At 38.4% G+C, this 13,028-nt stretch overlaps 1 protein-coding gene across 2 annotated transcripts in view; it reads left to right on the plus strand.

Moving 5' to 3' along the window:
* The window catches only part of LOC120426920 (homeobox protein araucan), a 111,810-nt gene that overhangs the window by 47,142 nt on the left and 51,640 nt on the right, over positions 1-13,028 (plus strand). The window contains exon 1 of one of the 2 annotated variants that reach the window (XM_039591725.2): positions 1,895-3,195. The exons of the other annotated variant lie outside the window; for it this stretch is intronic. Within the exon in view, the coding sequence (XP_039447659.1) occupies positions 3,148-3,195 (48 nt within the window). The 5' untranslated portion in view covers positions 1,895-3,147. Of the gene's footprint in view, positions 1-1,894; positions 3,196-13,028 lie in introns of those variants that run through there. 2 annotated transcript variants of the gene reach the window in all.

The raw sequence follows: 13,028 nt of genomic DNA on the forward strand, positions 1-13,028 counted from the left end.
TAAGATTTTATACAAAAATTATCCAAAAAAAACGGAGAGGTAAGAATCGCTCATTAAAAATTATATTCTGCCATTAAAACAACCATTCCAACTTTTTCGGCGGTTTGGGTGTAACGTTTTTAGGAATTTTACTTGCATAATTAATAACTTTCAAATCACGGCTCGGACCAACACAACTAGTGATCTTTTCCCTTCTTGAATCGATTGCTTAGTAAAGGGAAGGTAGTGTATCGTCACCAACTGGATCTTATCAAGAAACTGTAGGAAGACAACCTATGGAATGTTAACATTAACCTAAACATGTTAACATTTAGATGATTGATAAACTGTCAGGAAGGTGACCTATGAAATTTCAACATTAAGTTAAGAAATAGCCACTGAATCCGCTCTGTAAATGCGGCCGTGATACTCTTCATCGGTCATGGGAAAAAATAAGTTTTTCAAGCTAGCTTAAGAATCCACCCAATCTGATTGATTATCCTTAAATTGCTTTCTGCAATAAATCTCTCAGTTGTTGAAAACGTAACAACTTAACAAACAGCAATACCTTCCATATAGTAAACCACACATCCAATACGTCCCCAAGGAAATCGAATCTATCCAGAAAGGAAGCAGCACAAAAAAAAAACCCAAAGATAAAAGTCCGAAAGACACACTCCAAACAAACAAGCTCCGGTGAAAAAGAGGATACAAATAGGATAAATGTACACATGTTCAATTTAAAAATTGTCGTTCCGCTAGATTTTCTCCTTTCCTGTATCTGTCGCCGAGTGGTTGTTTTTTTGTTTCCTTTGTGTATCCCACCCCCTGACTTTCCCCCTCTTTTCTAGTCCGGCAGAGCTCTTTCTCTCTTTTTCTCTCGCGCATCGAGAATCCTTGCCCGATAACGAGAGCGCTTGTCGTTGACAACAATGGTGCCAACATAAGGACCGGAGATCCTCCCGCACAAGTTCCGGGACAGGAACGAGGGGGGCAGGTGGGTGAGCAGGATAAACCCAACAATGGTACTCGTTTCTAACAAATCCTTACAACCCGTATCGGTCCAGGACTATCGGAGTAGCCAAGTCCCGCCAACCGACCACCGGACCGAGAGGGGTTTGTTGTGTATCGTTCCGAAATTCGCCCAGGATACGTCGCTCACCGGCGTCCGACGTGGAACCGACCAGCGTGCCGGCATGTGTAACGGCCGAAGGCAAGCGAAGAAAACATGCGTCCTTCCGGCGTGGCAGCAGGATAATGAACAACCTGCCTCTCTCGTCGTCCTGTACTGTCCTGTGTTACGTTGATCCATGGAACTTTCGTTGTCGCCGCTTGGTGCCGTTTGTTTTGGGTCTACGTTCGGGTCGTCCGACAAAATAGAGAGGATATTCGAAAAATTCGGGCTCTCTTATTTTGGTGAGGAGAGTGTCCTGGAAGTGCGCCGAGAGGGTTGGCACGGTAGCTGTTGCCCCAAAAATTGTCAGGGATGTAATCAGGAGAAGGAAATCTACGGAAAAATGCTAGCAATTTCCATCGAAAGGAGCGGTAGCGGACACCACGATCACAGTGTGCTGTGAAGAAATCCAAAACAGACACGCGAGGCGTGAGAGAGTGAGAGAAAATACTCACAACCGAGAGCGAAGCAGACGATTCCCCACCTTAACTTCGAAAACAGGCGGGGCTTTTTTCCCTTTTCTCTTGTTTCCAACCCCGACCTCCTGGGTTCAAACCCTCACTTTGCTTAATTTATCATAAAAAGGCGTGTTCTTTTGCTATGTACAACGCAGCCATTGGTTCTTTTTGTACGCCCTCTTGCCATTATCTCCTGCACACACGGACCGGTTTTGGCCGCCGGGACGACCCCGCATACAAACACGAGCGCCGAGACCAGTTTTCGATATTGTTATTCAGTTACTGGCAAAACGTGAACAAGTGCGCATCGCTGCGACGCAGAGGAAGCGAGAGATTTTTTGTTCGACATTGCGTCGTCGTTCGCTCGTCGGCCGTTTGTCGTAACGTCACACGGAATTGTTTTGATTTTTCCGCTCGCGAGAGGACCTGGACGACCGGGAAAAGCGTCGGCGTCGCGACGGTGGAAAACCATACCGAGCGAGAGGTGTGCGTACGTGTGGGTGTACGTGTGTGTGCACGCGAGCACGCGCGACCAATTCTGAGGAAAAATCACAGTGTGCTGTGTGCGAGCAAGTGAGTGCAGTGAAACAACGCACACACACATACTCCGACGACACACGGGTATTGTTCTTGGGTCGTCGTTTTTTTTTTTGCTGTTGCTGCTGTTGTTGATGTGTTGTGTGCGCGCTCAGCGCCGGATTACTTGGATCGCGCGGGTTAGTGAAAAACGGCTGGAAACACTCTCAGAGCATCCGGTGTGTGTGGCAGAGGCGTACGCCGCGAACTCAGTGCTGCAGATATTTTCAGTTATTTACAGTTCTTGTTTGATTGTTCTTTTTTCGGATTGTTGTGTTCTCCGGTGTGTACATAGTTAACACAGGAAAAGTTCGTTGTACAAACAAACGCTCAAACAAGTAGAACTGGGATGTAAGGACATAAAAGACAATTATTATTGATGTAGTAAAACATTTCCAATTTCGGCATCATCATTGTTGCCCTGTCTGCAATTGAAAAAAAAGTGAAACGAATATTTTTTTCGGTTGGACTCAGTATGCCGTGGAAATTCCGATGAGTGATTGGCCCTTCGGAGGAGAATAACGCAGCCTACTAAACAAGCTAGGAACGTACGACGGCGACTGATTCATGATGTCGGAAGCCAGAGGAAAGCCCACCAGCTCCAGCAGATCGCACTCGTGCCCCGAAAGTTGCAACGGCGTTGCGTGAAGAAATGTTCTGTATGTGAACCCCTACCCGAAGGATTCCGTTAAGTTGCGTTGTTTGCCTTAGTTCTTATTAGTGCAATTTTATGATTTATTTGCGTAGAAGAAACCATCAGTTTGGTTGACATACACACATACAACACATACACACATACGCATAATCATACAGTGTGAAGAAAGTAGAGTGGAATTGGAAAGTGGTTTCGTGTCTTTGTTGATTAATCACCGGTGCAACATTCCGAACATAGGGTCCATCAACGCGGGGAGCAGCTAGTGCACAGACACGGGCGCCCCACAGGACGACACGGCAGATAATATGGCCGCGTATGCTCAATTTGGTTACACATATCCGTCGGCAAGTCAGGTAAGACGCAATCATTATGGTGCCAGTTAAAGTAATAGTTCGAAAAGATTCAATTGTAATTAATAGGTCACATAATAGTAGATAAAAATATAATGATTTTAGATTCGAGTGATATTTTCCGACTCCACACGGAGAAAAAAGAGTTCCCAAAATCGTGAACAAGCGTTCATGAAAATGGGAACCACGAACAAAGTGTTCAAATGCCATGGTACGTTTTTCAAAACGATTTTGGGAACTCTTTTTTCTCCGTGCAACTCCGACCTTGAAACTTCAGCCCTGCATTTCTTGACCAACATGAAAAAGGGCGGATTAGCATTTCGATAGTTTAGTTTAGTCAGCATTTCGGCGGGTTTAGTTAGGGGAAAGTGGGGCAAGTGTAACAAGCTAAGGAAATGCTCGTTATAACCCATTAAAAAGTTAAAAAATCTGTCGGATTTTATTATAATCATCTTATTCTAGGTCTTGACTAAGACTTTGTTTAAACAAGTTTTTAAAAAATCATGTTTTTTAATGTGAAAAATTGATTTTAAAATTTTTGATTTTCCGTACGTTCTACTCAACTAGTGGGGCAAGACGAGCAACCCGTTGGGGCAAGAGGAACAATGCATGAAAAAATATGGTAATTTGCTAACAATTGAACTGTTATCACTTAGATACATCAGATTAGAATGTATTTGAATGGTTTCTTCCGTTTTTAGATTAAATAATAATATTTTACTAAAAATTTTATCGTTTTTACGAAAAAAAAATACTACTTCGATGATAAATAGTAAATTTTCATAATATCACTATACTTTGTATGTACAATTTTTTTTAACGATTGTTTATCAGTTTTTAAGTACTTTCATGTATTTATTTCCCAATGTTGTTGCAGCAATTCGTAATTTTTTCCATACTAAAAATCCATATGGTACACTTGCCCCACCTGAACAAGATTTTTTAAAAGCTCTCAACAAAAATAACCAAAAGTTAAATCATACTTTGTAATAGGTGCATGTCATTTGTAGGGACACTACTGATCTAGGAAAAATAGCATTTTGATAAAATGAGCCTTAAAACGAACCCTAAGCCTTATTTTGTACTTTCCAAATATTATAAGAAAACAAAGGTTTCAAAAAAAACTTCATTAAATCTTATGCCCTGTGGCGTTTACGTCATTTTGGCGGTTATGTGGTAGTAGAATCAGCTAATTGCATTGCTAGCAACAATTCCTCATACTGGAAATAATCAAAATTGTACAAATTACGGCCGTAGGAGCGATTGTTCCTCTTGCCCCATATGGTCGTCTTGCCCCACCTTCCCCTAAATAGTTACCTGTTATGTCGAGATTTGCAAAATACAATCGACTCTCTCGTTGTCGATCATTGATTCTTCAATAAACCTTCACGTGTCGAAGGATTCTTAGGTCCCATGCTTTGATAGTTCTATAATTTGAAACCTCCAACTCTCAATGGTCCCTTCAAAATCGACACAAAGAGAGTTGCATTTTTTTTTCTTGTTGTTTATCAGAAGAATTCTGAACAATTCGCAGCTGCAAATGTTCGATTCTCGAACAATTTATGCGTTGAACATAGTCGTCATAATCACTTGACTCCCTAAATTAATATTCTTCATAACTTTTTGTTCAGCCTATTTCATATTTATACTGGAAGTAATGTGATTCAAAATCAAATTGTTTATTATTCACTCAAAAAAATGAATTCGCGTAAACGTGAACAGAGTTCATGCCACCGGGAACCAGGAAGAAAACTGTTCAACATTTATAGTGCATTGCACCATGAAAGTGAACAGTTTTCTTCCTGGTTCCCGTTGGCATGAACTCTGTTCACGTTTACGCGAACTCATTTTTTTGAGTGTTCAGATCTTCACTGTAAATCAGATGATCAGATGAACTCTACAGCCCTTTGGCGGGTGAGTAGGGTAGAGTAGTCATCAATGAGACACGGGGAACAATGATAAAATGGCTCTCACAAATCGTAGTTTCAACAAATCAAGCTCATATTTGGGGGAAAGGTGTGTCTACTGGATACACATCTGCCATAATAAAGGCTTTGGTAATGGACGCTCCCTTGCAAAGTTATTCATAAATGTTTGATTCTGGAGTGTAAAAGTAAATTACGACTAAAAATTACATTTTCGCTCATAGGCTGCCATTAACACAAAAAACTAATAATTCTTCAAATTTCTTTTGTCATTTAATAGGACATGAGTTGGGCTACAATTTTATTATATACTCAGAATTCAGGGCTATCTTATTGTTTCCCTCTGTTTTCAGCCCTTGGGTAACAATGAGACACATTGATTTTTCTTCATTGAACTTTTCAAACTCTTTGTAAATTCTTCAAAACATGAATTGAAAGTGATTTTTGGCATGTTTATTGAGTTTAACTCTTTTTAACCAAAAATATAATATAATTTGGTATAAATATATGGAGGTAATTCTCCGCCAACTCACACAGCAGTTGCCCCGACCCCTCTTCGATTTGCGTGAAACTTTGTCCTAAGGGGTAACTTTTGTCGCTGATCACGAATCCGAGGTCCGTTTTTTGATATCTCGTGACCCTTTCATTTTTGAACATGGAGTTTTTCAAAAATTTGCAGCCTGAAACGGTGATGAGATAGTAATTTGGTGTCAATGGGACTTTTATGTAAAATTAAACGCCCAATTTAATGGCGTACTCAGGATTCCAAAAAAAACGTATTTTCCATCGAAAAAAAAACTAAAAAAGTTTTAAAAACTCTGCCATTTTCCGTTACTCGACTGTAAAAAAATTTTGTAAATCATTTTTCATTTAGAACAAAATTTTTCATTTTAAAATTTCGTGTTTTTTCTAACTTTGTAGGGTTATTTTTTAGAGTGTAATAATGTTCTACAAAGTTGTAGACCAGAAAATTACAAAAAAATCATATATAAACATAAGGGGTTTGCTTATACACATCACGAGTTATCGCGATTTTACGTCACCCGCGACAGAGGGGTCGGGGCAACTTTTCCCGATTTCGTGTGAGTTGGTAGAGAATTACCCATGGATTTTACAAAAAATAAATACTTTTTAGCATAACTTTTGTTAACTAAAGTAACAAGTTGGCAAAATTGCTTTAAAATGTCCAAGGCAAGGTACCTGCAATGGAACAATACAAAAACATGATGTTTTACAAGTAAAGTATCGATTTCCGTAGGGGCTCTCATAGTTCCCCACCTGTCTCATTGTTCCTGCCAAGTGCGTCTACAATGAGACAGTTGAATATCTCGGGCTATAGAGGTCGGTTGATCTCATATTTTTGTCAATGTTAGAACACATTAAAAGAAATAAAATGCAACAAATAACTAATTAAAACATGGTGATGAAAAAATACCAAAATCGTTGAATGTTAAAAACCAAAAGTGTCTCATTGATGACTACCGAAAACTGCTGTCCCTATTCAGACTGTAGTCCCGATTCACCCCAGATTACGGTACCCTACCCTAAAACACAAATTTAACGTCCTTTTAAAAATCTCAATTAGTCCATTAAATGCTAAAAGAAATGAGTTCTTGCGTCAATATTTAACTGCAACTGCAACCGAAGTTGCATAGTTTAACAAAAACCTTTATATCGCAACTGCAGAAAACGCAGTCAGCAAACAATTTCGAAACGTAAAATTACCCCGTTTTTGTGCCCACTTCAAGGTGGCGCAAACATTGTCTCCGTTCTTCAGACGAGTGAGAGAGATCACCACCAGAAGCTGTGCAAAACATTTAACGTATTTATTTAAGTGGGCTTCATTCCCGGTGTCCCATTTATGGAATCCTTGAACTGAGCCCCTGTGACAACATGATCCGTCGCGATCCGTCAGGTAACCTGTGCGTGAAAGAAGGGATTCGTGGTCCTCTCAAAAAGGTTCTGAATGAATTTCGTCCAGACACCATCCAACGCAATCAGACTGATGGCATCATGCAACATTAGCCACGGTCAGTCCGGAATGGTCCGGGTTGTCGCAGCGGGAAAGAATCGAGGGGACTACGAGGCAGACAACATCCAGATAAGAATTGAGCAGTTTGCCAGCCTAGAGATGTGTGCCCTCTGCCTTTTCTGGCGAACGTTTTTTTGGAAATCGGGTTCTAATAAATCTCATGTCACATGGTCGTTTTCACTTACCAACTTGTAGTAAGTTACACGCACCAAAAGCGCCCCGTTGCTCAGGCATCCGTCTACAGACGCTTCCTCGGGTCTCGAATGTTTGTGTCTCACATATTTTTCGCATCATGTTTCGTTCCCCGTATTTCGTCATGGTTTTTGGCCTAGATCATCCTCATCAATGAAAGTGGCCTAAAATCGTTCGTGGTCGAAATCGCGCTCCCGTTTGGGCCTTTTATTGGATTCATTTATTATGATTTGATTAGAACCTTGTCGAGTTTTAACACGCAGAGGTCGCGCCACCAAACTCACCACGGTGGACGCGACGGTCCAATCTGGAAATCCTCCTGCTGCGAGCAACGCATTACCTCGCTCGTTTCCTCGTGATTCCAAGCGATCTCCAGTTGCGTTTTAACTTTTTTTTTTTTGGTTTGCTCCAGCCAATTCTTCCTGTTTCCCTTTTTATGCTGTGTTGACTTTTGGCCAACTCCCGCCGCGTTTCTCCTTGCTTTGTGTGCGTCCGTGGTTGGATATAAATATTTATCAATTTTAACATTGATAAATTAATTGTAAATTAATTAAATTGATTTGTACGTGATTTTAACGAGTTTTTACCAGAACCGTGCGTTTACTTTGATGGCACGGTTTTGAAAGGGCTTAATGGAACTTTTTCTACAAAGAGGCTGGATCAAATGAAAATAATAGAGTATTAATTATATTAATGTGAATTTATATTTCGTACTATTAAAAATATTTTATGGGAGTTCTTCAAACAGTTTATTTAAAAGTTTATGTCACAATACAACTTTTTGAACATTATTTATCAATTTTCTCAATTCATGACCAGAAAAATCGGGACGTGAAAAAGGTGAGTTTTATTTTTAATATCATTTATTAAAAATAGTATAACAATAAACTTTGAATATTGTGCTGTTGCATGCGATCGTTTTTTTTTGCTGTAAGCTCGCATAATATGTGCATTTGTCGGTCTGGAAATCCACTACTGTGACGAATCGGGATACATTGAACGAATAAAGTCAGTTATTATAATTATGTTTTTGCACATCATTGTAATTTTCTGATTGGTTCATGTTTGAACAGACACAGGACAACATAATAAGTATATAAGTATTCAGGTGCTATAAATATTGCTTTCTTTATTCAGATTGTAGTCCTGACTAACAACAGTTGTCGGTACCAACTTTATTTGTTCCTAAAGTTAAGACCTTGCGTTATTTTGTATTTTGTTGGTTTACGAGACATATTAATTTCAGATTACCGTAAACCGGGGTGACAGGTAGGTTTTTAATTTATTTTTGAAATATTTTCCAACTGTTAACCATGTTTATGAGCTTTTTAACAAAATACGTATAAATGCTAGGTAAAATTGTTAAAAGGTCACAATTTTGCCTGTAATTCATTATAACTAGTTTTGTTTATAAAATTATCGATTCATATTGCATTTTAAACTGAATTTGCAGCACAAATCAAAAGTTTTCACATTTTATTTGATTTTTTTTCTACTGAAAATACCTATAAATTTTAAGATTTTTTTAAATTTTATTTTAAAAACACATGATATTCATTATTTACAAACTTATTCATCTTCTTTTAGTGGAAAATTGTCCAAAGAATCAGAAAATGCATTTCATTTTCCGATTCAAAATAATGTTCATTGTGAAAATCATGACACTTTGAGAATATTGAAGTAATGCTATTCATCAACGTTTTCTTAATTATAGTTAACAAAATATTTAAACTTTTCAAAATTGTTCATAATTTTTTTTATCTTTATCTTGAGTATCTTGAGTACTTTTAACACAGCATTCCGTACGTATTTAATTTGCACTCTCCATTATGCTGAAAAATCTCAAGGCTATCAAAGTCATCTCGTTTTACGGTACATTTTTTCTTTTATAGGTATTTTAATTTTACTTTAATCATACATAATAAATGAACTTCTGTTTTTGAAACACTTTTATCTAAATTTGATTGAATGTCCATTAGATCCAAATGGATAGCAATAATAAACAAAACATAATTTGATCTGTTTTAAACTTTTTTTCACCTTTGAAGCAAACACTTTTGTTTGGCATTTAATTATAATGTTGATAAAACGAACGTAAGTTTATTTGAATACTCAAGTGCTAGATTTTCTGGAGTAAGTCACAAGATGTCTCTTTCAGATTCTATTTTAATGAAATTTTCAGCGTTTGTTTGTTCATATACGTACAAACAAAATCGGTTTGCAAAGACATCATGCCAAATATGAACTTTCAGTGGAAAAAATGATAATTGATAACTTAAAAAGCTATTTGGAATTTATGTCTCGTATTCTCCGCACATGAAAAACATAGTTCGATGCCTCTGTGCTCTTTTTACTAAGCTTGCTGGTTTTCCTATGTAGTTTGCATAAGAGAGCACAGAAGATTCGATTTATCATACCTTAAATTTGAGTATTTTTTTAAATTTTCCAAACCACTAGATCATTTTTTTTGAATGTCAATAAAACCTTATAACAACAAGAATGTAAAATAATTATGCATTTTTCTAATCGATTCAACCTCTTAAATTTGCCATAAAATTTGTTGAGATTTGTAAGTATAATTTTAAAACAAGCTGTTTTTTCGGTGTTGTTTTTGAAATTTTCCAGTCTTCAGATTCGCCCTTTCGAAAAACCAAGTCCACTCAAACCCGTCAGCCGTTCACAACTTTTTTTTGCGCTCCTCACTTTTTTCGGAACCTCGGAATTCAAACACCGGTAACGTCGTCGCTCCAGTTTCCAGGTCGTGGCGGCGGTGGCTACTGCGACCACTCCAGAGGTATTCACCCGGGAATCCCTCACCAGCCAACCAGCCAACTGCTTTTCATGCAACGCTCGACGTCTGTTTAGCCTCCTTAGCTTGTCAACGCTCAACGCTGCGCGACATCCGAATTAACTCAAGAGGAGATTTCTCTCGTTGCTTCGTCTCACGGGGGAAAAAAAAGGCAGAAATAAATTCAATTAGAACATATTTCTGATATGTCACATTTTTAATTCTCCGTAGCGCGCCGAGAGAGCATCTTTATTCCCTGACAGGCTGCTTCTTGTGTTTTTTTGTTGTGAGTGTCTTTGCCATTGCCTTCGCATGGCTCATTTCGTCTTAAATTATAATTAATTAATGAGAGTTTTTGTCTCTCACTCGTTGTGTTGCGATGTTACCCTTAAGTGGGATGTGGGATGTGGGAGGGGGAGCAGGATGAGAAATATGAGGGGGAAGAAGGTGGCAATGATGTTGCGCGCCGGCGGATGGGTGACAACAGCAGCCAGAGAAAATGGTACGCATCACCATCGAATGAGTGTGAGAGTGTGTTCCTTATGCTGCATTCACAGAGAGCATGGAAACAATCAAGTTGAAACAGTCAACAATACATTCAGTTGCATAAAAAGTAGATTTGCTAATTATTGTAGGAAGTTCGATTTTGTTTTAATTTAGATTCAACTCCTTTTACCTATTCTGTTCATTTTAGGTTCAATGTTTGTTATCTTGATTTTTCTTTCATTTGTATTTGTGTAACATTAAATCATTGGATTTCACCAATTCACTGGTAACAAATACTGTTAACTTGTCAATCTACGGCATAACAAACTCTGTAACATTTTGAAACGTGAAAATGCGGATTCGTAAGAAAAACCCGTTTTCAATCAGGTATTTGATCCAACATCAATGAATTCTGAAGGAAATTAATTAAACTCAATCTTGACCCATAGCTACAATTTAGAAGATATTTTTTCAGGAAGGAAATTAATAATTCGTTAGTTGGATTTACTGGCATTTTTAAATTTTTCTTATTTGCTTAAAAAAAAATATGCTAAAAATACTAAATCTGGAATAATAAAGGAGTTTCAGCAGATAAAATGGTTATGCGCCATTTTCGAATGTTGTTCGAGAAATCAAGATAATATTTATAAGACATTTACTCAAAGTATTACACAAATTAGAGACTAGACATTAGGAATATTAAAAAATTGTCGTGCAATTCTCAGATTTAACAAAATCTAAGTAAATTTTACCAAGAAGGTTAAAGCTGCCAGAAATAAATGAATTAACAACAACAACAAGTAAATTTTGATGCAACTGAGTGTAAAACACCAGAAGAATGATGGTGATGATGATGTTACAGAGTCAGCAGCAGCATCCGTACAGCATCCAGTCGTCATCGCTCAAGTAAGCCAGTAGCAACGCTGCAAAATTGGGTGCAAAGATGTGTGATGCGAATAATTTCACAGTTTGTGGACAGTTTTTTTCTTTTTTCGTATGTGTGTGTTTGCACTTGCGTCTTCGTGTCACTTCCCGCGTACCATATGCTGCTTCTTTGGCGGGATCCGGCGGTTCTGGCCTTCTAGGGCAGACTGGACCTGGAGATTTTCACGCGGAGCGTTTTTCGGAGGCGGTGGCGTTGTGGGAATTTGACTAACCAGTTCCCGAAAGGTTTGGGATCCTTACAAGGGGATCATGGTGATGACTAACGGAACCTTTGCGGCGAGGCAGGTGAGTTTATTCCCTGGGGAAAATCGATCTTAATGGGTTAATGGTACGGAATTTGTACGAGCTGTGAATGCATTACCCGAGCGGAAAGTGAGTTGGTGGATATAACTTCGAACTATCTTGGCTTGTTTATTCGCATCTTGCTGTAAACTCCTCGAGTTATGACGACTTTTGAAACCGACTGCGTATCATTTTTTTTTTTTTCTGTTTGAGTATTAAGACACGGAATCCTGATTACAAGGACTATTGTATCGTGTTACCCATTTTACTGTTATTAAGCATTTCTAGATCTATAACACAGTTCCTATTGAGAGGAAAAGTGCTGTTCCATCCAGATGCTGTAAACACCATTCCTTGTGCCTTGTGCGCTATGTATCGCTAGAACCGCGGTGACAATTTTTTCGTGTCATTTTTCAAGCTCTTCCCAGCAGCTATTATTGCCGCGCGGGGTCTTGTAAAGACAATTGTCTTTTTGCGGTGCTATTTTTGCGGTGTTCCCTTTGCTCTGATTTGGACAATGCGACTGGACTGCAGTGCAATACCGATCGGCTGGGCATTATTTACATGCGAAGACACGAGGAAAGTATTTTGGGAAGAGGCGCAAAGGAATATCCCAAGATCGATCACATGCTAGAAGAGCACGTGAAGCAACCGTTTATACTCATACGGTTGCTGCTACCTCTGAACTTAAACCTAAGGCTGCCACCCTGAGAAGAACCCATGACTTTCCGCTTATGAGGCGAAACCCGTAACCATTCGGCCACAGGAGGTTGGCGACTGCGTATCATGGAAAGTATATTCCATGATCATACTGCATTATCTACAGTTGATATTGAGGTGTTAGTGGTAGTTTTTTTGGACTTAGCAAAAATTTCGAAAATTTTATTTTTTCCAAAATTTTACCCGAACATCATGAAATGATTATTTTGACTTTATTGATAAATTATTTTGATGTTTATTTTTGCTTTGAACCAAAATTTCGGAAAAATCGACGAAATTATAGGAAATTTTCGTCCGATTTTTAATAAAACATCAGTTTGTTCCTAAAATAATGTCCCTAACAAAATGTCTTCATTGAAATTTTGAAATTCGAAAGTTGGTTTTTAATAATTATTGATATACCCCCTACAAAAATCGTTCCGGCACTTAGAAAATTTACGGGATCCGTATCACGACAAGATTTTTG

The sequence above is a fragment of the Culex pipiens genome, chromosome 3, assembly GCF_016801865.2.
Source record: "Culex pipiens pallens isolate TS chromosome 3, TS_CPP_V2, whole genome shotgun sequence".
Classification (NCBI taxonomy): domain Eukaryota; kingdom Metazoa; phylum Arthropoda; class Insecta; order Diptera; family Culicidae; genus Culex; species Culex pipiens.